General features: G+C 41.0%; 1 protein-coding gene across 1 annotated transcript in view; it reads right to left on the reverse strand.

The window, feature by feature from the left end:
• Positions 1-294: 294 nt before the first annotated feature.
• The window catches only part of col4a1 (collagen, type IV, alpha 1), a 115,782-nt gene continuing 88,720 nt past the window's right edge, over positions 295-27,356 (reverse strand). The window contains exons 37-52 of the mRNA XM_056251805.1: positions 18,696-18,835; positions 18,427-18,553; positions 18,229-18,309; positions 17,921-18,019; positions 17,389-17,439; positions 17,042-17,227; positions 16,742-16,875; positions 16,582-16,654; positions 16,381-16,452; positions 15,743-15,871; positions 15,568-15,666; positions 15,190-15,402; positions 14,298-14,475; positions 14,096-14,210; positions 7,143-7,315; positions 295-814 (exon numbers count right to left, since the gene is read on the reverse strand). Of these exons, the coding sequence (XP_056107780.1) occupies positions 733-814; positions 7,143-7,315; positions 14,096-14,210; positions 14,298-14,475; positions 15,190-15,402; positions 15,568-15,666; positions 15,743-15,871; positions 16,381-16,452; positions 16,582-16,654; positions 16,742-16,875; positions 17,042-17,227; positions 17,389-17,439; positions 17,921-18,019; positions 18,229-18,309; positions 18,427-18,553; positions 18,696-18,835 (1,952 nt within the window). The 3' untranslated portion in view covers positions 295-732. The remainder of the gene's footprint in view (positions 815-7,142; positions 7,316-14,095; positions 14,211-14,297; positions 14,476-15,189; positions 15,403-15,567; positions 15,667-15,742; positions 15,872-16,380; positions 16,453-16,581; positions 16,655-16,741; positions 16,876-17,041; positions 17,228-17,388; positions 17,440-17,920; positions 18,020-18,228; positions 18,310-18,426; positions 18,554-18,695; positions 18,836-27,356) is intronic.

The raw sequence follows: 27,356 nt of genomic DNA on the forward strand, positions 1-27,356 counted from the left end.
AAAAAAAAAAAAAAAGTAAAAAAAACAGGGAAAAAACCCCCCCACATAAATATTACAGTTTATGTGCCAAAGGTCTTTTGCAGTGGTTAACAAATAAATCAATGTAGAAAGGAAAGGCCCCTTGGTGCTTAAACTCTCATCGCATACGTTTTCATAAATAACTAAGTATAACAAAATCAATGGCGTTTACCTGAAGAGATTATGGTGACAGAGTGTTAACTAAATAGAGCACTATATTTACAACAAAGCTTGATCTTTGCCTTTCCTACATCATACAAAGAGGGTGCTGACAAACTTACTGACAGTAGGAAAATATAATTCTTCTATAATGTTAGTGTTGCTTGGTTATACATTTTTAGAGAGAAATAAACAAGATAGGCTATCTGCATCTGATATTGTTGAGTGGCATGATAAATAAGAAGGCTTGGACGGAATAGCATATGGATTTGTTGAAGATGGTTACCTGCTTACTAATACATATACTCAGTGCAAGTGTAAACAGGTGTCATTCATTGGACACAATGGAACAATGTTAGTTAAGCGCTCTGTGTGAAGCAAATGTGCCAGTAGATCTTGAGGTTCCATTGCTATAAACGTTGAGACAGGTATTTTTCTATATGTGTTCTTGAAGTTTTTTTTTTTTTCTATGGCTTTTCATAGAAGTAGCACCATACGTTCGTCGTTTGTTCGTAAATCTGGAAGATAAAGAGCAGATGCAATGCTGAGGCTGGTCTATACCCTCTTCATGCACACTTGACACCTGCTGATGTGAGTTCGTAGATTCCCGGCTTTTAGTGTTGTAGGGACAGGTTTCCTGTAACCACAATAAAAACAGATATTTAACAGGAGAACAGGGAAATACATATTTCCATTTTTTATTAGTATTATTATTATTGTACTAATCTACAGTGATAAAAGAGCAGTTGACCAATTGTTGGAAGTGTGGAAACCATGGAAGTTTCTGCCATGGAATAAAATAATAATAATAATAATAATAATAAAAGTTGAAGTCACTATCTCTTATCACTATCTCACTATCTGTAACTTTGACTTTTACCTTTGACTTTTTTTTCCTCATAACTGCAAGTTTCTAACAGACAATTCTGACTTTTTTTTTTCTTTTCTAAGTTTATATGTCACAATTGTAAGTTATAATCTTGCAATGTGGTCTTTGTTAGAATTTCTTAGAATCTCACAATTTGGCATTTTTTTCTCAGAAAAGCGGGTTTATACTTACAATTCTGACTTTTTTTTTCTTTTAGTTATTCACTTATTTATTATTAACTTTATATAATTGCCTGCCTGATGCATCTACATAATTTCAGAATTTGGCAATAAATATCATATCAAATCGATAATAAATTCTGAATTCTAATATGAAAGTCGCAATTACATTTTTATTTTTTTTATTCCGTTGTGGAAACAGGAGAGTATATGTTGTTCTGGTCAATTTTCTTGAGTGAAATTTGTAATATATGATGGTGGTAATATTCCAAAACTGCATATATAATGATTATTTCATTTATTTATTAAATGATCTAATTATTAAACTAATCATAAAAAATATGAAATTCGATAAATGTTGTTTAAATGGTTATTTAATTATATGCTACACTTTAATTTTATGCTACACATCTTTGTACCATCAGTCCTAAGTAATACTAATTAGCAAGATATATAATATATAAATCATTATTTTCTGAAACAATGTTATTGTAATTAATTACAGTACCATGCAATGTAATGTAATGTGTAAAGTGGACACATTCTAAAAAACAAAATGTTGTTTTATTAGTTGTCTCTCAGTTGAGCTTAAGAATAAATTAAAATGTATTTGTACTTTGTCATTTTTTAAGTTGACCTGGTTATTGGTCATATTAGACAGTGGTTCTATTTATTGATACATAAATACAATTAAAATTAAAGCTGCTAGCAGCATTTAGCGGTGTTCAAGCAGTTAAGGCCTTTAAGGCCGTTAAGCACAAAAACATCAAAAGACATTAAGTTTTATGTAGCAAGCATTTAAACATTGACATCATAGATGGAATAGACCATGTTTTAGCATGATTTACCATGATATACCAAATTTAGTGTGATTTTTCATGATCTACCATGTTCCAGTATGATTTACCATGAATCTAGCATGATTTACCACAGTTTACCATGATTTCCCATGTTATAGGATGATTTACCATGATATACCACATTCTAGAATGATTTACCAGGATTGTAGCATGATTTACCATGATTCATCACATTGCTAGCATGATTTGCCATGATCCACCATGTAATAGTATTTTTTACTATGATTTACCATGTTTCTATCGTGATTTACCATGATTTACCACATTGCTGCATTGATGTGAAGGGCCAATAAAAATGAAGTGATAAACTCTGACAAAAAATGATTGTGTTATAATAGTTAACATGGAAAAACTGGTTTGCTTTAGTGCTTTGATTTACTGTTGAAAATCAAGTGTGTCAAAATGAGAGTGAGACAATAAGTGGTCTTCTACTGCCCTCTGCTGGCCATTCTACTTATTAATAAAGTGTTTTCACAGGTGCTTTTACACTATGTAGACATTTGATCACACACACACACACACATACACACAAAGTCATTATATAAATATATTTTAATGGTCTATAAGCATGTAATGTCTTTGCAAGCTATTAATCAGATTATTCAGCATTTATTCAGAAACCTAGGACTACACACACACATTCTGTTGTAGATACAGATATTTGAACTATGTGATGGAAAAAAGAAATGTTTACTGCAATTGTCCTTCAGGATTCATATTTCTCAATGTACTACAATAGTCAGTTTACCATGGTTTGTCTTAGTTTACCTTGATGTTACCTTGTTGTGACCGAATGTTACACAATAATTTATCATGATATACCACATTCTAGAATGATTCAGCAGGATTGTAGCATGATTTACTATGATTTACCACGTTGTTAGCAATTATGTGAAGCTTCAGAACAGTAAAGTGAATTGAAAGACAAAATATGATTGTGTTATTATAGTAATTGTCACATAAGGTTATTTTTTAGTGTCTGAATATATGAATGCAAAAGCACATGTGAAAAGACTATTAATAAGTATAATGTCCAGCAGAGGGTAGTAGAAGACCACTTATTGCTATAGTACCACTTTTATTTTGAACTACTTGGTTTAATCAGTATCAGGGTTTCCGCGGGGTCATAAAAAGTCATAAAACGTCTTAAATTTAATAATAAGAATTTTAGGCAATAAAAAGTCATAAAAACGTCCGGCTTTTCCATACAAGGTCATAAATTACATTTAGCCACATCTTAAATTGATATGCTCATTCATTCATTATCGCGATATAATGTTTTCTCTATAAAACGATATCAAGAGTTCGATAAATGTTAGATCATGTTTATGCGCCAAAAGCGGAACGAAACTCATTTGAACCGCGCGCGCCTCACGGAGCGTTTATCCGCTCGGCTCAAAGTCCAAACAGCAGCGCAGCGCGATCAAGATCACTAGAGCAGACGCGTTCTTTTACTGTCTATGGTTAACTTTGATCAGTCTCGATCACGAGATCCAGTGAGAAGCACTTGAATTCAGCGAAGAACACAAATGTCTCAGTGATTTAAACCAGTTTAAAGGCAGATGAAACAGCGCTGACGAACAGGAGAAACACTGTGCGCAACTATACAGTCAGAAAGCTTTTCCATCTACACATTTACATCCTTTACCATGGTTTTACTGTAACGTTAGCCTAGTAATATTAACTGCACCATGAAATGTGGGATACATATTGAATTGTATTATATTATTAATGTAGACAATGTATTAAAGGACTAATGGAATATAATTACAGTATTTATGTATTTAGGCTATAGCCTACTGTTTTTCATACATTTCATAAAGATACGTGCCATCAAAGTCAGGCAACACAAACCTGTTTCAAGACTTGAAACAATATCCCCCATTAGCACATGCAGAAACTAAGAAATTAATTTTGAAATAAAGATATTATTTTTGTTAAGGAAAAAATACAAATGTTTGAATGTTCTACCTCAGATTTGTGAAATGTTTACCTGTTTGGCAAGTGTTTGTCATGATATGTTTTGACAATAAAGAGTAGTTTAAAACCACAATTAACGCTCTGGTTTCTACAACTTTCAGTTAGGAACAAAAATCTGCCTTCAAAGTTCAAAGAAATAAAGAATTGACATTTATCGTCATAATTATCGATATTGACTGATATTATCGTGATAAGTGTTGTGTTGTTCCTGTGTTATTGATACTTAGGAAAAGGGAGCCTTCAGTTTGTTACTCTTAAGAAAATGGAACCTTTAAATAATTAAACTTATTACTTTTAATGAAAGTCAATAAAAAAAAAGACTTTTGAAAGGAAGTTATTTTTCGTAATTCGAGTAGGTCATAAATTTAAATCATATTGGTCATAAAAAGGTCTTAAATTTGACTGACTAAACCCTGCAGAAACCCTGAGTATTGTGCACTAAAGCAAACCAGTCTTTCAATGTGAATACCATTATGCATGCTTACACACACACACAAACACACACACACACACAATTGTGGGTTATGATATTGTGAAAATCTCTTTTTGTGGTCCTTAAGCATTTCAGATATTTATTTGTGATGTAAAAATATTAAACTTTCTAATAAATCATTATTTAATATTATATTATAAGCATTTGTTTTGTTAGCCATTGCTGAAAACTGGTTAAAAAAGATTAAAAATATCTAATGCTGTTGCTCCCTCTAGTGGACAACAGCGGTTTTACAGCCTACATAAACGGTTGAAATGAATGACAGGAAATTCGTTTTTTTTTTTACTTATATCTCGGGAACGAGAAAGTGAAAAAATCTGAAACTCAGAACTTAGATAGGGTTAGAGGAGCCCTCTTGAACAAGACCATCCCCGTGTTGCTGAGTGATTGCTGTCGGGAGTAATGTCCGTTTAAATGCATATCTTTGTGGGCTTATATCTCGGGAATGCCCAGGCCAAATCGCACCAAACTCAAATCGAAGCTAGATGAGGACGAGCCCTTTCCAACAAGCTCTTCCACAAGGATCTAGATGGTGTGGATAAAGAGTTACAGCCGTTTCAAGTTGGGGTTCTCACAGATTAGCGATCCGCGGGGGGGGGGGGGGGGGGGGCGCTCCCGAGCCCCGCGACGAAAGATTTGGATCAAGATCCCCGAGAGGACCTTACCATCAAAATTTGAGCGGGCAGAGACTTTCCGTTTTCGAGTTATGAGTGAATTCGTGCTTGGGGGGGCGTGGCCCAATGTTTTACTTTCGTTTTGAGGCTTCCTGTGACAATTAATTATAGAGGCAAATTTTGTCTGATTTGTCTGAAATTTTTCAATGCCGTACAGAGTGATATTACACATGTTCTTGACCTTTTTTAAAGAAGATCTGAGCATTCATTTAAGAGATCAGCATTTACAGCCAATACAGGCAATTTGCCATAGGAAATGTATGGTTTTAAAGCTTTTTGACAGTTATAGCGCCAACTATGGTCCGATCTCCATGAAACTTTGCATGCTTCTTCACCATGTTATGACACATATGCTCACCAATTTTTGTTTAGTTCTGAGTTTTTATTTATGATTTATAGGCTTTTGTGTGTATTTGACACGCCCCTTTTCTAAATGACCCTGTTATAGCCATACGAAAAAATGCAAAAGGTCAACTTTTTTTCAATGATTATTGATCTAGAGAGTCCAGAGAATTGTCCTAGACTGGTCTGGTTCCAATCGGGCAAAAATCCAGGGACTAGTTCGCAAAAGTAGGTTTTTAACATATTCGTGAATATTTAATGAACGATTTGATTGACAGCAATGGTTCTAGAGGGAAAGTTGTTCATCCTGAGGAGATCTATCAAATGATATGCATATTTTCGGGATGTGTGCAACATCACGTGATTACAGAGCCGTAAAACTCGTTAGCGCCAACTAGTGGCCAATTTCTTTCAAAACTCTTACAGACCTCTTGGGCCATGAGTCAAACATGTCCGTCAAGTTTCGTTCCGATTGGCCTCCGTTAACCTTGTGTAATAGGTGCTCAAATTCATTGGCCGATGGCGGCCATGTTTTTTGAGTTACGCCAATTTCCTCATACACATACATGCCACCTTGGACCAAGACACTGCATACCAATTTTTAAGTCAATCGGACTAACGGTCAGGTGGTCATAGCCCGATTTAAGTTTTTTGTGTGTTATAGCGCCACCTAGTGTTAGGTCGACGCGATTTTTTTACTGTGACCTCAGATTGAACTCATACACATGTGTTCCAAGATTGGTGAAGATATCTCATTTACTTCTCGAGTTATAGCCATATTAGTAAAATAGGCTCCTCCCACAACGATCATTTTACTCCCCCTAGCGACCGTGAATCGAAAATTCAACTTTTTTTCAATGATTATTGATATTCAGACTCCAGAGAACATGTATGCATTTGTCTGGTTTTGATCGGGCGAAAAACCAGGGACTAGTTCGCAAAAGTAGGTTTTTGACAAAATTCAAAATGGCGGAAAAATTTGCATACCGGAAATGAAATCGGAGATATACGTTTTGTTCTTCAGGCCTCCAGCTTTCCAATGATATAAGACACTTGAGTCTACGACATACGGTTTAGGAGTTATGAGCAGTTTCGCGCAATTGATTGCTGTAGCGCCACCTATAGGCCAATCGGGGTCATACTTTCTGAGGCTCTCCTCGATTTTTGTACTACCATCTGACAAAGTTTCAGAGCTCCAGCACTTACGGTTTGTTCTGCACGATGCGTTTTACGGCAGAAGAATAATAATAATAATAATAATAATAATAATAATAAAAATCAGTACAAATACAATAGGTTTTCAGCACTTCGTGCTTGAACACCTAATTATCAAGAAAGTATTGCGCCCTCTTGTGCTTAGAGAGAGGTTTTTTACTTTAGCTTTGAAATTCACCATGGGTGCATGTGGCATATACAGCATAAATATTTCAAATAAAAAAAATAAAAAAAACAGCTGATATATTCTGTGTGAAGTTGAAGGAAAAAAATGAAGGTGCATCCATTGAAAGGGTAGGAAACTACATGAGAGTTCAGCCAGTTGTCAAAGAAAATAAAGTGTTTTAAGCTTACGTAAACATATCGCTGTCCTCTATGGTGGCTAACCAGAAGCTGTAGGAATTAGCATAGTAGTTGCAGGTGCCGCGACCATGACACTCGATGAAGGGAGCCGAACGAAATTCTTCCAGACAAGAGCCAGGAGAGGCCAGAGCCTGACCGGAGCCCTCAGCACCAGCACTGGTGTGCTATTACACAGACACACAAAGTGAGACCTTAACTGACCATCCACAAGTACACATTCTCACTGAATCGTCCTTGGGAATTATTAATGTAAACATATTTAGCCAGGTGACTTAAATCTTGGTTAAAACCTGGTTTTAAAAAAACCTGGAAAGAATGAATCATTCAAGAATGATGGGGGTGATGTTGTATAGTGCATCTGCATAAAAAATAAGAAAAAGTTTAAAAATATGTTTTTTTAAAATCTATTTCCACTTGAGTTTCAATATGCCACATTTAATATGACTACAATATTATAATGATTTTTTTTATTATGATAATTGATTAAAGATATTTAACAAAATGAGGATATTATATATTTCAATAATACTATTGTATTGTAAAAATAAATCTATAAAAAATCAAGTATTTAATAAAAAAATAATAAAAAGAATTTCATTTTATAATACAACAGTAAAATTATAATACTGTTATAATTATAATATTATAATTTCTGTCTAAATTTCTTCATTTTTCGAACATTTAAAACATTGTCCTTTTATTTTGGTGGGTTACCGGCAAATACATATTTGTGCAGCCATTTTCAGAGTGAAGCACAGCACTGCGTTCATTTAAGACTCTGAAACGTCTCGGTTACGGATGTAACCCTCGTTCCCTGAGTAGGGAACGGAGACGTTACGTCGGATGACGGAGAATGGGGGTTTCGCCAGAAAGTCTATCATCTTCGAGTATTAAAAAACGAGCCAATGGCAAGAAATGCCATGGGTCTGCGGAATTTGCATAATGTATCTCCGCCTCACCGCGCGAGTATTTAAGGAGAGACACCTGCAACAGCAGATCATGTCTTCGCTGAGGAGCCGAGACTGAACTCAGGCGTCTACCCAGCGGTACAGCGGAAGTGGCAGGGAGACGTAACGTCTCCGTTCCCTACTCAGGGAACGAGGGTTACATCCGTAACCGAGACGTTCCCTTTCGTAGTCACTCCGAGTTACGTCGGATGACGGAGAATGGGGGTCCCCGTGTAATCACGCCACCTTCACAGCTGTCTTCCAGTGCCCTGCGAAGTCTGACCTCCCTGTCGTGATAAGGCACGGACGAAGGAGTCCTAGGAATACCAAGGTACACTGGGAAGCATATCTCAGGGAGATATGCCGCAGCATGCCTACCCGTAGGGAGGACTTAAGAATACACATATGGCCCGAGGGTGCTACATATGGAGGAACACTGGAGTGACCAGCCTGTGGGGTGGCATCTACTTTCAACTCCAGGAGTGGCAAGGTGGCTTGCCGAGGGAAAGACACATGCTCAAAGAGGCTTACAGTGGAAATACACATGTGGGGGTTACTCAGAGGAGGAACCATGCACACGGAGGCACCTAGCCGACGCACAGGCAATAGACACTGGCGCCAGCGTCAACAGTGCTGGAGGAACTCAGGGCTTCAGAGGGGAAGGCTCACCTGAGGAAATATCGCACGTATCCAGTCCGTGGAGTGGAATGGCGAGCAAGCGAGACACCTAACAGCTCCCATGTTAGCTTGAAAAAGACAGTACATGGGCGGAGACTGGCTCCACTCGGAGATTGTAGAATCTGGCGAATGTGTTAGGTGTCGCCCAGCCTGCAGCTCTGCAGATGTCTGTTAGCGAGGCGCCACGCGCTAAAGCCCAAGAGGACGCCACACTCCGGGTGGAGTGGGCGGTCACACCAAGGGGGCATGGTCGACCTAGCTGCTGGTATGCCAAAGCAATGGCGTCCACTAACCAGTGAGACGACCTTTGTTTGGAGAGAGCCTTTCCCTTCAGCTTCCCACCATAACAGACGAAGAGCTGGTCTTAGGTCCTGAAACACTGCGTCCTGTCTACGTAAGCACGGAGGGCGCGTACTGGACAGAGCAGTGCCAAGGCTGGGTCTGCCTCCTCCCGGGGCAGCGCTTGCAGGTTCACCACCTGGTCCCGGAAGGGAGTGGTAGGAACCTTGGGCACATATCCAGGCCGGGGTCTCAGAATCACGTGAGAGTATGCCGGCCCGAATTCCAGGCACGCTTCGTCAACGGAGAATGCGTGCAGGTCCCCTACCCTCTTGATGGAGGCCAGTGCAACCAGGAGCGCTGTCTTCATTGACAAGAACTTCAGCTCAGCTGATTGCAGAGGCTCAAAGGGAGCCCTCTGCAGGGCATTTAAGACCACTGAGAGGTCCCAAGAGGGAACGAGAGGAGGGCGAGGAGGATTCAGTCTCCTCGCTCCTCTCAGGAACCTGATGATCAGGTCGTGCTTTCCAAGAGACTTACCTTCAACTGCTTCGTGATAAGCGGCGATAACGGACACATACACCTTCAGGGTGGAGGGAGACAGCCTTCACTCCAACCCATCTTGCAGGAAGGAAAGCACGACACTGATCGAGCATCTCCTGGGGTCTTCTCGGCGAGAAGAGAACCAGTTGACGAAGAGGTTCCACTTCAACGCATAGACATGTCTCGTGGACGATGCTCTAGCGGAAGTGAGGGTAGCCGCCACCGCTGGTGGCAGGGTACTCAAACCTGCCTCGTCCCGTCTAGGAGCCACACGTGGAGTCTCCAAAGATCGGGACGAGGGTGCCATAGGGTGCCCCGTCTCTGAGAAAGGAGGTCCTTCCTCAGAGGAATTGGCCAAGGAGGTGCTGTCGCGAGGAGTATCAGTTCGGAGAACCAGGTCTTGGTGGGCCAGTATGGGGCGACCAAAATGACCTGCTCCTCGTCCTCCTTGATCTTGCACAGAGTCCGTGCGAGAAGGCTCACTGGGGGAACGCATACTTGCGTAGGCCCTGCGGCCAGCTGTGCGCCAGTGCATCCGTGCCGCGCAATGGGATGAGTCGTGGGAGGCAAACAGATCTATCTGTGCGTCCCCGAACTGGTCCCATATCAGCTGGACCGACTGGGGATGGAGTCACCATTCGCCAGAGGTTGGCCGGAGCCGTGACAGCTCGTCGGCTGCAAGGTTCCGCTCTCCTGGAATGTAATTAGCACGAAGGGACCTCAGGTGCTTCTGACTCCATAAGAGGAGGTGGCGTGCGAGTTGCGACATACGGCGAGAGCGTAGACCAGCCTGACGGTTGATGTACGCTACTGTCGCAGTATTGTCCGAACGGACAAGTACGTGTTGACCCAGGAGCAGCGCGTGGAAGCGGTGCAGGGCAAGGCGTACTGCCAGCAACTCGAGGCAATTGACATGCATGAGGCGCTGGGGTCCTGTCCAGGAGCCCGCGGCTGCATGTCCATTGCACATGGCGCCCCAGCCTGTGGCAGAGGCATCTGTGGAGACGACAACATGCCTGGAAACTCGTTCTAGGGGAACTCCGGCCCGTAGAAAGCTGAGGTTCCGCCACGGGGTGAAGGTCTGACGGCAGGCCGGAGTTATTGGAACTCTGAGCGTACCGCGATGCCATGCCCACCTCGGGACCCGATCGCGAAGCCACAGCTGAAGCGGTCTCATATGAAGCAATCCGAGTGGCGTTGCCGCGGCTGCGGATGCCATATGCCCCAGGAGCCTCTGAAAAAGTTTCAGTAGGACCGCACCTTTTGCCCTCGAACTGTCGAAGACAAGTCAGCAGTGAGTGTGCGCGCTCGCTCGTAAGCTGCGCGGACATGGCGACCGAGTCTATCTCCATACCGAGAAAAGAGATCCTCTGCACGGGGCAAAGTTTGCTCTTCTCCCAGTTGACCCGAAGGCCCAGACGGGCTAGGTGCCGGAGCACAAGGTCTCTGTGTTCGCAAACCTGATCTCGAGAGTGAGCTAATATTAGCCAGTCGTCGAGATAATTCAGGATGCGAACCCCGTGTTCGCGTAGGGGAACAAGGGCTGCCTCGACGACCTTCGTAAAGACGCGAGGAGACAGAGCCAACCCGAATGGGAGAACCGCGTACTGGTATGCCTGCCCCTCGAAAGCAAACCGAAGAAACGGTCTGTGTCGAGGTAAAATGGAGACATGAAAGTAGGCGTCCTTCAGGTCTATCGCTGCAAACCAATCCTGTGGCCGCACGCATTCGAAAATGCGTTTGGCCGTGAGCATCTTGAACGGCAGCCTGTGAAGGGAGCGGCTCAGACGCGCAGATCCAGGATTGGCCGTAACCCACCGGTCTTCTTGGGGACAATGAAGTACGGGCTGTAAAACCCTGACCTCATTTCGGCTGGAGGGACAGTCTCGATTGCACCCTTCGCCAGCAGGGTGGCAACCTCCGATCTCATGATAGGGGCATTGCCACCGACCATAGTAAACGGACTCCCCTGAAGCGGGGAGGAGACCGTGCGAATTGGATCGCATAGCCGAGCCTGATAGTTCGGGCGACCCAGCGGGACAGGTTGGGAAGCTCTAACCAAGCTCCCAAGAACTGAACCAGCGGAATCATCCGAACCACAGACGTCCCCCCGGAGGGGCAGCGAAGCGGAGTGACCGGCCCAGGCGTGGGTGGCATAGCGGCCCGGTGCGGGGGCACGGTCATACTCCGCGTCCTGACAGAGGAGACCAGGGAAGGACCAGCGTTCCACGGGGGTCTGCTCTGCCAGGGGTCTGGCGACAGAGGGGGACGAGAGTGGTGTGGTCCGGAGACGGCACACACTGTCATCCGCGCCCTCAGAGACAGAGGGGGACGAGAGCGGCGAGGCCCGGGAGCGTCGCGCACTGTCGTCCGGCCCTCTGAGGGCTCAGAGATGGGATGCAGCTCTTTGGTTTAGAAAATATTCTCCCCCAGCCCTCCACCGGGGGAAGGAGTGGCCCTGCAACCACTCCCTGAAGAACTGCAACCCACATCTGAGCTGCCCGTAACGGGAGCGCCGCAAGCCTGGCGTTAGCGGGGCTGCGGGCTGGTACGGGCAGGGGCGCCTTCCTGCGACCACCTCCACGGCGCGGCCCGGTGCTGCTGGGGGGCGGGCGGGAGGGGGCGGAAGTCGCAGGACGGCGCATTCGGCAGCAAGCGGACTGAGGCGTCTGAGCCGGCGGCTGGAGGCAGCAGAGCCACGGGGTCAGACAAATAGCCACAGTCCACTTCTGGGCGGCCGAGAACTGTTGGGCAGAGTCCTCGACCGCGCCGCCGAAGAGGCCAGCCTGGGATATGGGGGAGTTGAGGAAACGTATTCACTCAGCCTCGCGCACATCAACCAGGTTAGCCAGAGATGTCTGACCACCTATGTGGACATCACCTGACTCAGGGAGCGTGCGGTCACCTACGTCGCTCGTAGAGCAAGGTCGGTGACGGCAGGCAGCTCAAGGATGAGCCCTGAATCAGCCCTACCCTCGTGCATGTCATTGAACACCCAGAAGGATGGCAATAACACGCAGTGAGGTGGCAGCCTGCCCCGCAGCTCTATAGGTCCCCGCCACCGGAGTAGACAAGAACCTACAGGCATTGGAGGGGTGCTTAGGGTCGCCACGCCAGGTGGAGGCGCTGTGGGGACACATAAGTGTTGCCACAGAACACTCCACAGGGGGAACCCCAGTGTACCCTAGGCCGCGGCCTCTACAAGGGCAGAGAAGGCGGAAGAGGCCACTGAGCAGTCGCGAAAAGTCAAAAGAGACTTCCACGATCTCATGATCTCTTCATGCACGTCCGGGTAGAAAGGATTTGGGTTCGCCACCCCCAAAAACCAATCATCAGCCTTAAGTGCTCGGGACATGGCAGAAGGTTCCACACAAGCCCGATACTCGCGGCAGCCCGGGAAGCATAGCTGTGCACTCTGGATCAAACTCGTTATGCTAGCACATCCGAGGACGGCAGCACAGACGAGCCATCATCTCTAGAGGACTCCAGCTCACCTTGTGATGCGGTGATATACATGATTTCATCAGCCGGGGGACCGAATGAGACCGCGGGCCCGCGGGCGGGCCGGCGAACTCACCCGGGACCACGCGGGTTGCAATGTGAAAGACGGGGTGTGGACCGAGGAATTTTCGTCGGCTTAGTTCCAAACCTGCCGTCTTAGGTCACCCTGGCCACCAGCCGAAGTATTATCTCACGTGGAGAAAAATAAATCGGGGTGTGGATGAGGGGACTCTCACTCTAAAGAGCTCATCGAGTCTCGACCGTTACATTGCGATGGTCACGTTCCCAGTGAGAGAACCCACGAGCGCTGTCTGAGCGCGCCCAAACACTCAAACAGCGCTCGCGCCGATCAGCTGAATCTATCAGAATACCACACTCAGAAATACACGGGCAGATCGTCTTTAGAAAGACGCGTCTTTAAAAAGACGTGCCGCGTGCAGCTCTTTAGTGAGAGGAAAAAACTCCGCGGATGTTGAAGCGACCAGGGAGAACACACAGACTGGCAGACTACTGCTCAGATCGCAGGCAATGTGAAACTCGCTGGATACCGCCGTCACACCAACACCGGAGAGCTCGCTCGTCTCGAAGAGATGAAGTCACTGAAGAAACTCAGGATTTGGCTTGTGGAGTGAAGAGATGCTCTTGGCTCCGAAGCGAAAACATGATCTGCTGTTGCAGGTGTCTCTCCTTAAATACTCACGCGGTGAGGCGGAGATACATTATGCAAATTCCGCAGACCCATGGCATTTCTTGCCATTGGCTCGTTTTTTAATACTCGAAGATGATAGACTTTCTGGCGAAACCCCCATTCTCCGTCATCCGACGTAACTCGGAGTGACTACGAAAGGGAACACTGTATCTCTGAAACCTGCAGCATTTATTTAAATAATTTGCCGCCTTAGTGATTTGACTATCACATTAAGCCATATCGTGATACTGAGTTTTTTTTTTTTTATATATACTATGGTGCAACCCTAAAAAAACAATTCTCCTCACCATGACGAAAGAATATCCGATCCAGAGAGAATCCCAACCGCGAGGGCAGGTTGGGATCTGGATGGTCTGGCTGTGCACTGCTATCACCATAGCAGGAGCCTCACAAACTGCACATCTGTCACAGGAAAACATACATGCACATGAGTAGGAAGAGGAATTCTTAGTCATGGAAATAGCAAATATTTCATAAAAGATCTCAAACCTGCTGATGAAGGGTTTGATGCTCTGACCGGTTACAGGGGCCATGCTCATTGGCATGGGCTCGGGAGAGGTGAGCCAGTAGGAATAGTCATTACGAGATGCAAAATTACATACGTTGTTGATGTTGCAGAAGAGGAAAGGCATTGGGCTGAACTTCCTTAGACAGCTACCAGCTGTACCTATAGGGTAAAGACAGCAGGAATGTCAGGGACTGTTTAACTTTGATTTGTATTCCATAAAAACTACTCTACCGGTCAAAAGTTTGAAATCTTTTTTTTTTCTCTCTCTCTTCTGCTTACCAAGGCTGCATTTATTTGATCAGAAATTCAGTAAAAACAGTAATATTGTGAAATATTATTACAATTAAAAAATTACTGTTTTCTATAATTATTTCTATTATATCTGAATATATTTTAAAATTAAATTTATTTCTGTGATGCAAAGCTGAATGTTCAGCATCATTACTCCAGTCTTCAGTGCCACATGATCCTTCAGAAATCATTCTAATAAGCTGATTTGCTGCTCAATTATTATCAACTATTATTGGTGTTCAATTATTATTAATGGTTCTTATAATCAATGTTAAATTTGTTGCTGCTTAAATTTTTTGTGGAAACCATGATACTTTTTTGATGGATAGAAAGCTCAAAAGAACAGCATTTATTTGAAATAGAAATATATTGTAACATTACAAATGCCTTTACTGTCACTTTTGATTAATGTAATGCATCCTTGCTGAGTAAAAGTATTAATTTTTATTTTTTTATTTTTACTTACCCCAAACTTTTGAATGCTATTGCCTCAAGGTTGCCACAAAAAATATTAAACAGCAACTGTTTTCAACATTAATAATAATAGTGTTGCTATAAAAATTGTGTGATTACTGTGCTGACCTAGGTCTTGCCCATGTGATCTCTCGTTGCCCTGGACATAAAGCAGCGAATATCCTTCGTAAATCAGTGTTGTTCCATCAGGACATTGTGGAACATCAACAGTCTGACTGTGGCGGGTTACAAGGAAGCCATGGTCCATTGAGGAAGGACCAGGAGGGCCGATGTGACCTGGGATACCATCAGGCCCTGAGGGCCCAGGATGACCTCTGGGGCCTACAGAAAATATAAATTGGGCAATAAAAAAGAGATCAGTGAGCATAAGCGATCCTATGAATGAAAGTCATTTCAGTGTTGCTGAAATTTCCAGAACTTTCCTCCAGTTCTTCTGCCTGGGACTGGTAATGTCTGTTAACATAATTGGAGTATCTGTGCACCTACCAGAAGGTCCAGTCTGTCCAGGCTCTCCTTTGGCTCCAGGATGTCCATCATAGCCAGGTGTCCCATCAGATCCTTTTAAACCCTGAGGTCCCATCACACCTAGGAGAGTGGTTTTGTGTTAAGTGTTGTCAAGTTTTTTCATAGACTTGTAAGTTCAGATAGTTGAAAGACTCACCGTGTTGTCCTTTCGGTCCAGGGGAGCCTTGGATTCCAACTAGACCTTGGGGACCCTGTGGTCCTGGAAGACCAGGATCTCCCTTTACATATGTGTGCGGCCCAGGGGGTCCAGGGGGGCCTTCGCTACCTTAAATAAAAATATTAAAAGCAGAAATTCAGTAAAACTTACAGAAAATAGACCATTCAGACCTAAATTGTCATTTTATTATAGATGCGTCACCACATATTCAGGTGTTTAGAATAGGGATTTGTGGAAGCAATTTGAATCTGTAATTATGTGAATACATCCTGCATCAGAACACAGTCAAAGCAATATAATATGAATTATATTTTCAGAATTATACAATATTAATATTAAATGACACTATATTGTATATTATTTAATTATTTGTATAATGAATTGATAATTATAATAATACTAATTATAATTATAATTATTACTAAAATAATTTTAATAATTAATTTTATGAACAATTATGTACAATATAAAGCAATACACTTGAAGTATACTATTAATATAATATTAGCTATACAATTAAAAAGGTTTATCTGAATAAACAAGGTTTATCTGAATAAACATGGATAGACACTAATGATACAATTTAATGAAAATCTAAGTTCAAGTTTTGTTCATACCTTTGAGACCTGGGAATCCTCTATCACCTCCATCACCCTTTGAACCAAACACTCCTACCTCACCCTTTATACCTGGAATGAAAGTCACTCAATCTATCATCTCTGTCAAGCATTGCTTTATATAAATATGAAGGATGACACAAAGGACAAATAAATTGCACTTCATCATTCTGTCAAGTCAAATTTCATCATAAATCTTACCAGGGAAACCAGGAACACCCTGTGTTCCCGTCTCACCCTTTGGTCCATTATAACCAGGCAATCCAGGCTCACCCTACATAGCACAACTGTATTAATTTATACCCTATCATTTTTAAAGACACATGTTTTATTTTAGAAGATGTAACCTTTACAAACTCACATGACCACCAATGAAACCTTTGTCTCCTTTATACCCTTGAGAGCCTTGTGGGCCAGGGATGCCAACATCTCCCTTCTCTCCTTTAGATCCAACACTGCCTGGAAAGCCAGGTTGGCCTGGAACACCAGTCGCACCTGCAGTACAAATTTTAACTGGGTGTAAGATAATGCAGGCCACATTCACAGTCATGCTTTAGAGTAATAAATGCAGTTCAATACAGTTAACATTGTATAATCATAGTGAAACCCGTAAACTGTTAGACTACTAACAAGAAAATGATTGAGAATGTTTAGGGTTCACCTTTTTCTCCTGGCTGCCCCTGAGGTCCCTTGTCCCCTTTAGGCCCCTCCATGGATGTTCCTGGAAGTCCTCTCTCTCCAGGTTGACCTAGTTCCCCTGAGAATCCTTGCACACCTTTCTCACCTTTGGTTCCAGGAATACCTGAACTCCCAGGAATGCCATGAAGACCAGGGTTGCCTTTGTCACCTGTGTGGAGACAAGGAGACGTGTTAATGTTTAATTTCATTTTCACTAAATATCCTTAAATTATTAATTTGGAAGGAAAGAAGAAAAATGTATTCATTTTTAGTAGAACTCGTAGTCCTCCATAAATGACAACCTAATTATTGAGGTTCCGTGATTCTAACCTTTGCTGCCAGCCTCTCCGCGGGTTCCTGGCAGTCCTTTCCCAGGTAAACCTGAAGAAACAGAACAATTGTTTGTCTTTAGATCATCGGGTCTCATTCACTAACCATTTGTACAGTATGCACACATTTGTGTGAGAATAATGCGTAGAAATGTTTCAACAAACAAAACATGATTCATCAACTTTGTATTGTAAATCAAGTGTTTAAACTGGTTTTGAGGATGGCACACTTGGCATTGCTCGAGGATCTTAGCGCATCTTTAGAGTGCGTCATATGTTTTCTGTGATGAAAGGTTGTGCGGAAAGCCCTTATACGGAGATGTTTTTAGCAAATAACTAACCTCAGTCACGCAGTCCCTCATTTACAATACTCAAAATCCATTAATTGTCATGAGAAGTTCTCCTGTGCATATAAATACGAAAAATCTACGCATTTATCAGTGAATGAAACCCATTGCAAGATTTGAATGTTACTCTGAAGCAGGATTTCCCTTTTTGAGCTACCTTTCACCTTTAGAGCTACACAATCTTACCGGGTCCTCCTCTCTCTCCAGTGAATCCAGGAATTCCATCTACCCCTGCTTCACCTTTGTCCCCATATGGACCTGGAGGACCCTGCAGACCAGGTTCACCTAATCAAAAAAAAAAAAAAATCTCATTAGGATTTTCACCAGCAAATGTTTGTGGCACATTTGAAGCTTGCTGTAAAGTAACTTTATGCACATTTATTTTGTCTTTCTCAGAAGGGTTCTACCTTGGACAGAAACGTTTTGAATGTGTCTAGCAACATTAAATGGGTGTCTTATTAAACAGATCTCACGTGTATTTCAGTTTGACTTACCTGGACGTCCTGCTAACCCAGGATCTCCTGGGGACCCCGGTAAACCACTGACACCTTTCTCACCTGGCTTCCCTGGACTGCCTGCTCATGAATGAAAGACACATTTTATTGTATTGTTGTCCAAATGTGTTAATAACACATTAAGTGTAATGTGCAAAATTTAAGTGTAATATGCATTGATCATTGGAATTATCTTGCCTTGGTAACCAATAAATCCTGTGTCTCCTTTAGTTCCGTGAGATCCAGGACTCCCTGGGATACCCATTGTACCCTTCTGTCCCTTATATCCAGGTTCACCAGGGAAACCAGGGGCTCCTACATTTCCCTGTAAGTATGAGATGAGTCAGAAGAAGATATTTATTAGCATTGATAATGTGCAAATTTACACTTATACTAAATACTAAATAGTATAATAACTTATACTTATACTTATACTCATAGTATGAGTCTCATACAACAACACAAACCTTCTCTCCAGGGGGACCGGGGATTCCTATTGCTTCTGGACCAGGATCTCCTTTATCTCCCTTGGAGCCATCAAAACCCTTAAATCCAGGGTGCCCCGGCAACCCACCAACACCTTTATAACCTTTTTCCCCAGTCGAACCTAAAGAACCACAAAATGCTCATTAAGAAACAGTCAAACGGCATAAACAAAAGTACCCAGACAGTGGGACAGCCATGGTTCAACACCTGCCTGTAGACAAAGACTAAGTACCTTTTTAATACGTAATGGCCTATTATCTATGAAAAGTCATACAAGGGTCAATGATGTGATGCTTATTTTTGTCCTATTGATTTTAGTGCTGTCAATCGATTTTAAAAGATATCTTATTAATCATACATTTTTCTGTAATTAATTGTTGATCGGTGAACATTAACATTTGTACTATCTTTTTATGTTGTAATAGATACTTTTACACCAAATCTCTAAATGAATGTAGAAACAAACACAGACTGTTTATTTTAAATTGTTTTGATGGCATCGTTTTACTAAGTACTTCGAATGAAGGCCAGTATCACAGATACCAATACTACTGGGGTGTATTCCAGAAAGCAAGGTTAACTTACCGTCAGATAAACCTTGAACTCTTGGTTGGTTAACCCCAAACTTGCTTACTCTGGGTATGTCGGTTCCAAAACACCTATGTTGAGTTAGTTTAATCAGCCTCCTATTGGTAACCCAGAGTTAATGCGCGCGCACGACGAGTACATAAAGACATTTTCAATGGATCGCGATTTCAGGAGTCACCATGGAAACCAAGTGAGAAAAAAAGCGAGCTACATACGATACTTCGGTGAAACTGAGTTGGAGGTTTTAATGCTTGCTTATGAAGACTATAGCCTAAGCCCATTATTAAAAAAATAAATAAATAAAAAAGCAATACTGCTGCATCAGCAAAAGAAAGTTGGCTTGGCAAATAATAATGGACAGAGTAAATGCTTGAGTTTAGAAAATTATAAATGGGGTATTTTCCCTTTGTGAGTCACAATGAAAGGGGAAAATAGCCTACCCCATTTATAATTTGTGACGCAAAAATTCTTTGGGGGCATGTAGTAAAAATAGACAAGTATTTACTTGTTGGCCTCCATACATGTCTTAATATTACAGTAGTAATGCACATAATTGGCTAGTTATATGTTGGCTTCTCGTTTTATCAGGTGTAATCCTTCTGGAGCCAGAAGAAGTGTGAGCCAAGTCAAAATGAAACACAAAAACATTCTCCAGCAAGGTAATATTTTCTAAACTTACTAAACTTGTTACTGACATTTAATACTAATTTAGTATTAAATGTAATTTAGTTTTCTATGTAGCCAATAGAAAGAAGGGAGCTGAGGAGCTGGCACTGTCCCTTAATAAAGGGCCACCTGTGGTCGATGGGATTCCAGGGGGCAGTTCGTCAGACTCAGCTACCAAGACAAGTGGCTTAGTAAAATGTTGGTGTACCATATTAATACTTATGATTTATTGATGTTTACACTGTTTTTGTCAGTGTTTTAATAAATAAAATCATCAACACTGTCACCATTTTAAAAAGGCATTTTGAATTCATTTTACAGTCATTGATTCACTTGTGCAGTATGCATGCTGCTTTGACTGCATATGCTGCATACTGTAATCTTATTACTAGTACTTAGATGCTCCTAATGTCCTTATTAGTTGTATTTGCTTAAGAATATACATTGAGAATTGAATATGCATGATTATCATGGTTTAATTATCTTGCAGTTGCTGATGGCCACATTGTATTATTGGATCCTCCTGCAACACCACACTCTGTCACAGTTGTAAGTGATTATTGTCTTTAGGTTTCTGTTTGCTAGACCAAGCATCCTTCCTTATTTTCACTGTAGGATGATGATGAAGAGACCACTTCTGCTGTGACAGAAACAGAAAATGTGGGGAGGCCCATAGAGGTATGATGCATAGAATGCATTCCCCCTTTTTTACACAAGAGAATAAATAAATTGTCATTGTCATTTTACAGAATATGGCAGGAGATTTTAATACAGATGAGGGTCCATCTACCTCCACACAGAATCTTAGCAGTGTAAGAAATGTTCTGCAGTTCTCCTTCCTCATTTAAATATTTGGTCTGTGTTTGTATTACAGACTTTTTCAGTCTTTCTAGTTGCCTGCCAAAAAGCTGTATAAGGTCCACCTTTAAAAGCAAATCAGAAAAAGTGACATGGAGATGGACCTTATACAGCTTCAAATGGAGGAGAAAAGGCTTAACCTAAAAAAGGCCAGACTTGAAATTGAATTGCTGGAGCACTAGCTTAAGGTGGGAAACAGTATGTAAACATTAATCTGTCATTTGTTGTTGAATGAAATCTAAAGCAATAAATACAAATGTCTTTTGTTACAGGAAATAAAGAAACAATGAACAACACTTGACTGTTAACTGGTTTTAATTAAAGTGATTTTGGCAAATCATGTCTTGTACCACCCTGCCATCTCTTTGGTCTACTGGGTTCACTGGGGGTTCCTCTTGGCCACATATTACCTAGTTAGTGGGGACCAGTGATGAGGGTGATTTAATGGTTTAAACACCCAAACATTTAGCATCCAAAAAATCTATTGTCACCTGCACATTGATGCTATGCATTGACTTCCTATTTACATAGTCTCCTTCATTGATGGAAGGAGCTTTAATGTGAATGTGGGTTCCATCAATGCACCCAATCACATTTGGGAACCCTGAAATTGAAAGTTATATAATTAGAAACATTTAAAATTATTGTGACTGTATAAAGTAGGGTTAGATTAAGTAGTGCTATGTAACTAAAATGGTCAGGGGACGCCATGCTCTGTCACCTCTCTGAAACAAACTAACCCTGGAACATAACCTGCTCCGGAGCAGGTTAAGTTCAGAGAGTGAGTTGCTATGACTACTAACATACCCTGAAAGTTACCTCCGTTTTTGGAACCGAAAGTTGAGGTTATCCGCTTACTTACTCTTAAACATACCCGGGTATGTCACATAACCTGCTTTCTGGAATACACCCCTGATGTCTATATTAAATATATTTTTTCTTATATTTCTTTTCTTATTTTTCTTTATATTTTTTTATGAAATGAGTGATTATAGCCATACATAAACATTAATCAAATAAATTAACCAGTTATTTGACAGCCCTAATTTATATATTTATTTAAAAATACCTGAAATGCACATGAACATACACAAAAATGAATACACCTCTTCTTATGATGAGCAAATGTCTTGTTGAATTGAATTTAACTGAACTGAATTTATTTGTTGTCATTGTATGCGTACAATTGTAGCTTCCTCACTAGATGCAATCATATGATAAGTCAAAATAATGTTAAAAATGATCCTAATATTAAGCAATACAATTTTATAAGATAAGCAAATAAATAAAATAACAATTTAAATTTATATAACCAATCTAATGTAAAAAAAGAAGATATAACAATAGTTAACATCATCAGTATACACAATATACACCACCATAAAAAAATATATATATTCCAGTAAAATTCACATTCTCTGATCAGCAATTAAGGGACTACAAAACAGTTAAGTTACAGAACAGTTTGAAAGTAAAAAAAAAAAAAAAGGCTTGATTCAGAGCATCTATGACTCTGGGAATAAAGCTGTTCCTCAGTCTTGAGGTACGGGCATAAATGCCTAGCGCATAGATGGGAGTAATTCAAACATATGATGGCAAGGATGTAGGATCCTTACAGATGCTGATTGCTGACAGCCTTCGCCAGACAACGTGATCTATAGATATCTTGCAGTGCTGGTAGTTCAACTCCGATTATTTTCTGTGCTCGCAGGACAACCCTCTTGAGTGCTTTCCTATCACTAGCTGTGCAGCTATGAAACCACACAGAAGAGTAGTATATTAAGATACTCTCTATAGTACACAGATATAAGGTATTCAGCATGTGTTGAGGCAAACCAGCTTTCCTTAACATCCTTATGAAAAACAATATTTGCTGTGCTCTCTTGATCAATGCAGTAGTGTTTATGGACCAAGTGATGTCCTCTGAGATGCACATGCCCAGAAACTTGAAACTCCACACTCATTAGAAATTAGACCAATCACTGTTGTGTCATCCGCAAACTTTACAATGATGTTATTAAAAAAAATGCAGCAACACAGTCATGTATAAAAATGAAAAAAAGGATGGGGCTCAGTACATATCCTTGTTGTGTGCCAGTGCTCAATGTTATGGTGGAAGACAGATGTGTGCCCAATCTCACCACCTGAGGACGCTCTGACACAAAATTAAGGATCCAGTTACAGAATGATGAGCTGAGTCCTACAGTAGATCATGAAGTTAAAGAATGAGCTTATTGGGTTAACAGTATTAAAAACAGAGATAAAGTCAACAAATAACTTTCTCACATTTGTGCCCAGTCTGTCCAAGTGGGACAGGGCAGTGTGGATGGTCAAAGAGATGGCATCCTCAGTGGATCTTGACTCTATACTCAAACTGGTGCGGGTCCAGAGAGGCAGGAATAATGGTCTTCATATGTAAGAGTACCGGTCTTTCAAAGCACTTCCTTATTATTGCAGTTAGGGCAACTGGACGGCAATCGTTCAAATTGCTGATGTTTGTTTTCTTTGGTACTGGACTGGTACTATGATAGATGACGTCAGGCACTTGGGGACTCTTATCTGCGATAAGGACAGGTTGAAGATGCTCATGAAGACCTCAGCTAACTGTCCAGCACATTCTTTAAGTACCCATCCTGAGACCCTATCCGGGCCTGTGGCTTTCCTTGGATTAATCATCCGCAATGTACACTGTACCTTATGTGTGCTCAATATAAGTATCTGTTCAGTCTCTATGGAGTTAATATTGTGCCATAATTAAACAAACAAATCCAGCATTTTGCAAACAAACTCGATCTGCTTTGCAAAGGAAAATTCGACTCGCAAACAAACTTGATCTGCTTTGCAAAGGAATATGCATTGTGTTTTGCAAATATAAATAAATGAGCCTAGATAATATTTAAAAAATAAATACAAAACATCCAACAAATTGCATGTAACCTTTGAACAAATACCAAATCTTGTGCATACAAATGCATATCTGTCTGTTATGATTGTGAGACACATGGCTTTTTATGAGATCTCTCGGCTCGATTGTCTCACAAATGCAGTTGAGCAATTTCCTCTTCTAAAACAGTAGATCTGCCTTACACTATGTAAAACAATAAAGGCTCAAGCCCAATATACTAATGACACTTTTTAGTCTTATTTAAAATAGAAATAGCAGTAGGAATAAAAGAGTTCCTGTACGCTTTCTTTTTGGCCAAAGGAGCTCTAAAGCGGCAACCTGATGGCAGTAACTGAAACGAGCTGTTCAGAGGATGAGAGGGGTCAGTAACGATGGTGTCTGCTTTCCTTTTTACTGCACAATTATAGAGGTCTAGTTGAATCTGCGGGGCCCCAATAAATTTAGATGCCTGTTTGATTACCCTGGATAATTTTTTTCTTATTTTTAGCAGAAACAAAATTAAACCAGGATGCAAATAACTACTATACAGGTACATAAATAACATGAAGAATGCATAATGTATAATTAATTCCCACTAGTAATGACTCAAGTATTACCAAATCATTCAGAAGGAATACAGAGTCATAAGGAACACAGAGTGTAGGGAAGTTAAATTTGCCAATTCAATAAAGTCTTGAATGTAATCCTCAATCGGGCAAAACTGTCATGATTCTGCCCTCGTGTCCTTGATTTTCTCTAGTCTTGAGGCAGGATCATGACAGAATCATGTTTTGTGTGCAAGCACATGGTCTTGTGTTTTGGCCATGTGCTTGTGTTGTCTCGTTCCCTTGCCCTGCCCCCCTTGTTATCCTCGTTCTGTCCTCATCACCTGTTGATTGTTAGTTTCTCCCTATTTAATCCCCTTGTGTTTGCTTGTCCTGTGCCGGTTCATTGTTGTACATTGTGAGATTCTACCCGTGAGTACCTTGTCTAAGTAGAAAGTCTTGTATTGTTCTTGATCTCGTATTTGCTGTCTGTTAGTCTAGTTTTGTCAAGTGTTTTCTAGTTTAGTAATCCCTCGTTCGTATTGTCTCTATTTTGCCCCCTCGTGGGTTTTGTTTTCCCCTGTTTTTCTGTTATAATAAACGTTGTGTAATTGTCTACCGTCTGCGCTTGGGTTCTTCTGCTATCATCATAACAGAAACGGGCACAAACAGGAACATCCATGAAGTCATGATCCAAGACAAGAACAAGATCACCATCAAACAACGACTAGCAAGGACCAACTAAAAGGCACACGCTTAAATACACAGAGAAATCAATGATAATTAAAGACAGGTGTAACTAATGACGGTAACTATTTCAACTAATAGGACAACAAGGAGAGACAGAAAACAGGAAGAGAACACTGAAACAATGAAAATAGAGAATACACTTCAACATAAAAGTCCATTCAAAACAAAAGACACAGCACGGGGATCATGACAGCAGCTTATTCTGATATTCAGTAATTCTGTGTGATCATATATAATATTCGTATTTGTGGTTAAGCTAAATACAAAAAAAATAAAAATAAAAATACAATCTAACAAGCATTGTGTAGGAAGGCGCAGAGCCGCTGCGTCTTCACACGCCACCATCTTTATATATTACATATTTTTGTGGTGTGACTCTCCAATAATCGTAATGATATAATTCATGATTTATAATATTTGCATTTATCTTTTTACTTATAAAACGGTTAGTTCCAATCATTGATTCTGATTGGTCAATAGCTGTGCTTTATTCACGATAAAACACGGCTATGACCGCTTCACCCAACGGTTCTATGTATCACTACACAACACCCCTAGCAACCACTCTTAGCAACTTAAACAGATGTTTCATCTCATTGATATTGTTCATTTAAAGCTAGAGCAGAGCATTGTGAGAGATCGAGTAAGCGAGTGTACCTGCATTTACAGTAGACGTAGCATTTTCCTTCAGGTCAGTCCTATATTCATAATAAAAAAATGCGTTTGAATGTCCGCTGCATATTTTGTCCTTTTAACAGTCATGGGGTTTTCCGTGCATAACGTTAGTCATCTGTCAGTTGCGTCTGTCTTCTCCGTGATCACAAGTTCGAGTCCTTTCAAAAGCCTTCTCTACAGACTCACTCACTCACTCACTCATAAAGACAGTCTTTGCCGCCATCTATTGGCGAAATAATATATGTAACTTCTGTTGCTGTTCACGTTCCGGGACTATTTTTTCCAGCGGAAGGCAGGCTTTTAGTGATTTTACTTCATGAAAGTTGCATAGATACATATTTTTCGGCTTTAATATTTTTATTGTGTGGCAACCGTTTTATAAAAGCAATAAGGTACTCGAGGCAAGTGCTGTATCGTGAATAAGTAACGGCTGAAGGGGTTGCAGGCACTCCGCTTCGCGTCGTGCCTAACAACGCCCTCCAGCCGTTACTTATTCACGATACAGCACAGCCTCTCGTACCTTATTGCTTACTTAGAATATGTATTTTTTTTTAACATAATTATAAAAATGAACGATTGGCGTACACGATTGCAATGTACATTTCTAAGAACTAGCTTTTTTCCGGTCACACTTTAGAGCAGGGGTTCTCAAAGTTTTGATAGGTGAGGGCCAATTTAGGAACCCAACATTGAACTGAGGGCCGCCAAAGTGGCGGGGGAGAAAACGAAGAAAAAAAAACTGAAAAGAAAATCCCATTTGAAACTATTTTAATGACCAGGTTGCATCTCTACAGTTTACATTAGTTGCAATAAACACATTTTAATTCATAACTGAGGCTAAACCTGGCAAAACTTGTGAAAATTTTTGGGGGGAGAGAAAGAAACTTTTAAAATAGAAGCTTACCAAACAAGTCATCATCATCATTCATTTCTATCATTGCTTGTCAGTCGCGTTTCCATTATTGCAGATTTGCATATTATTATCTATCTTTTTTAACCCGTAACTGAAAAACGAAAAATGAACGGTTGTTGTCTTTTTAAAACGCAAAGTTGAACAAAATTTTAATTTGAACTGGCTTCACCAACTGCTGCGCAAAAAAAGTAAATATCGACAGACTTTTTCAGATTTTTGTTTAAATGACTTTTTGCCCCTTTATTAAACATTTTAAATATTCACAAATTAATATGGAAAACATGTCGATTTTACTGGTTTTCTAAGGCCAAATTAGAACCTGGAATTTATATTTTTCCCGCAGTGATGAATGAGAAGAGCCATATAGCCTGTACGTGTCTGATCTAGCCTGATTTATAGGTGAGTTATAGGCTAATGATAATAAATGCGTCTGAAAAAACAGCGGCATTTTAATTGTTTATTAATAAACTATTGTTTTCTAAGTGTCGGCTAAAAACATATCTCCATCTCCGCTGTTAAGCAGATGCGCTTTTAGAGAGAAATCCACCTTTCATACGGATTACATAATCAGGTATTTGCTTTCGATTCGAGTTTGTTTGTTTAAAAGTGCACATTTTAAGCTTTAGCCTACATAGGCTATATTTTGTTTCAGTTCTCGCGCTCCAGTTCACGGAGATCATGAAAGCGCGTAGTAGCCTAGGCTACTGATTAGAGCCCGACCGATATGGATTTTTGGGGGCCGATGCCGATACCGATATTAGGG

This window comes from Rhinichthys klamathensis, unplaced genomic scaffold (genome assembly GCF_029890125.1).
Source record: "Rhinichthys klamathensis goyatoka isolate OS25496 unplaced genomic scaffold, OSU_Roscu_1.1 h1tg000090l_1, whole genome shotgun sequence".
NCBI classification, from domain to species: Eukaryota; Metazoa; Chordata; class Actinopteri; order Cypriniformes; family Leuciscidae; genus Rhinichthys; species Rhinichthys klamathensis.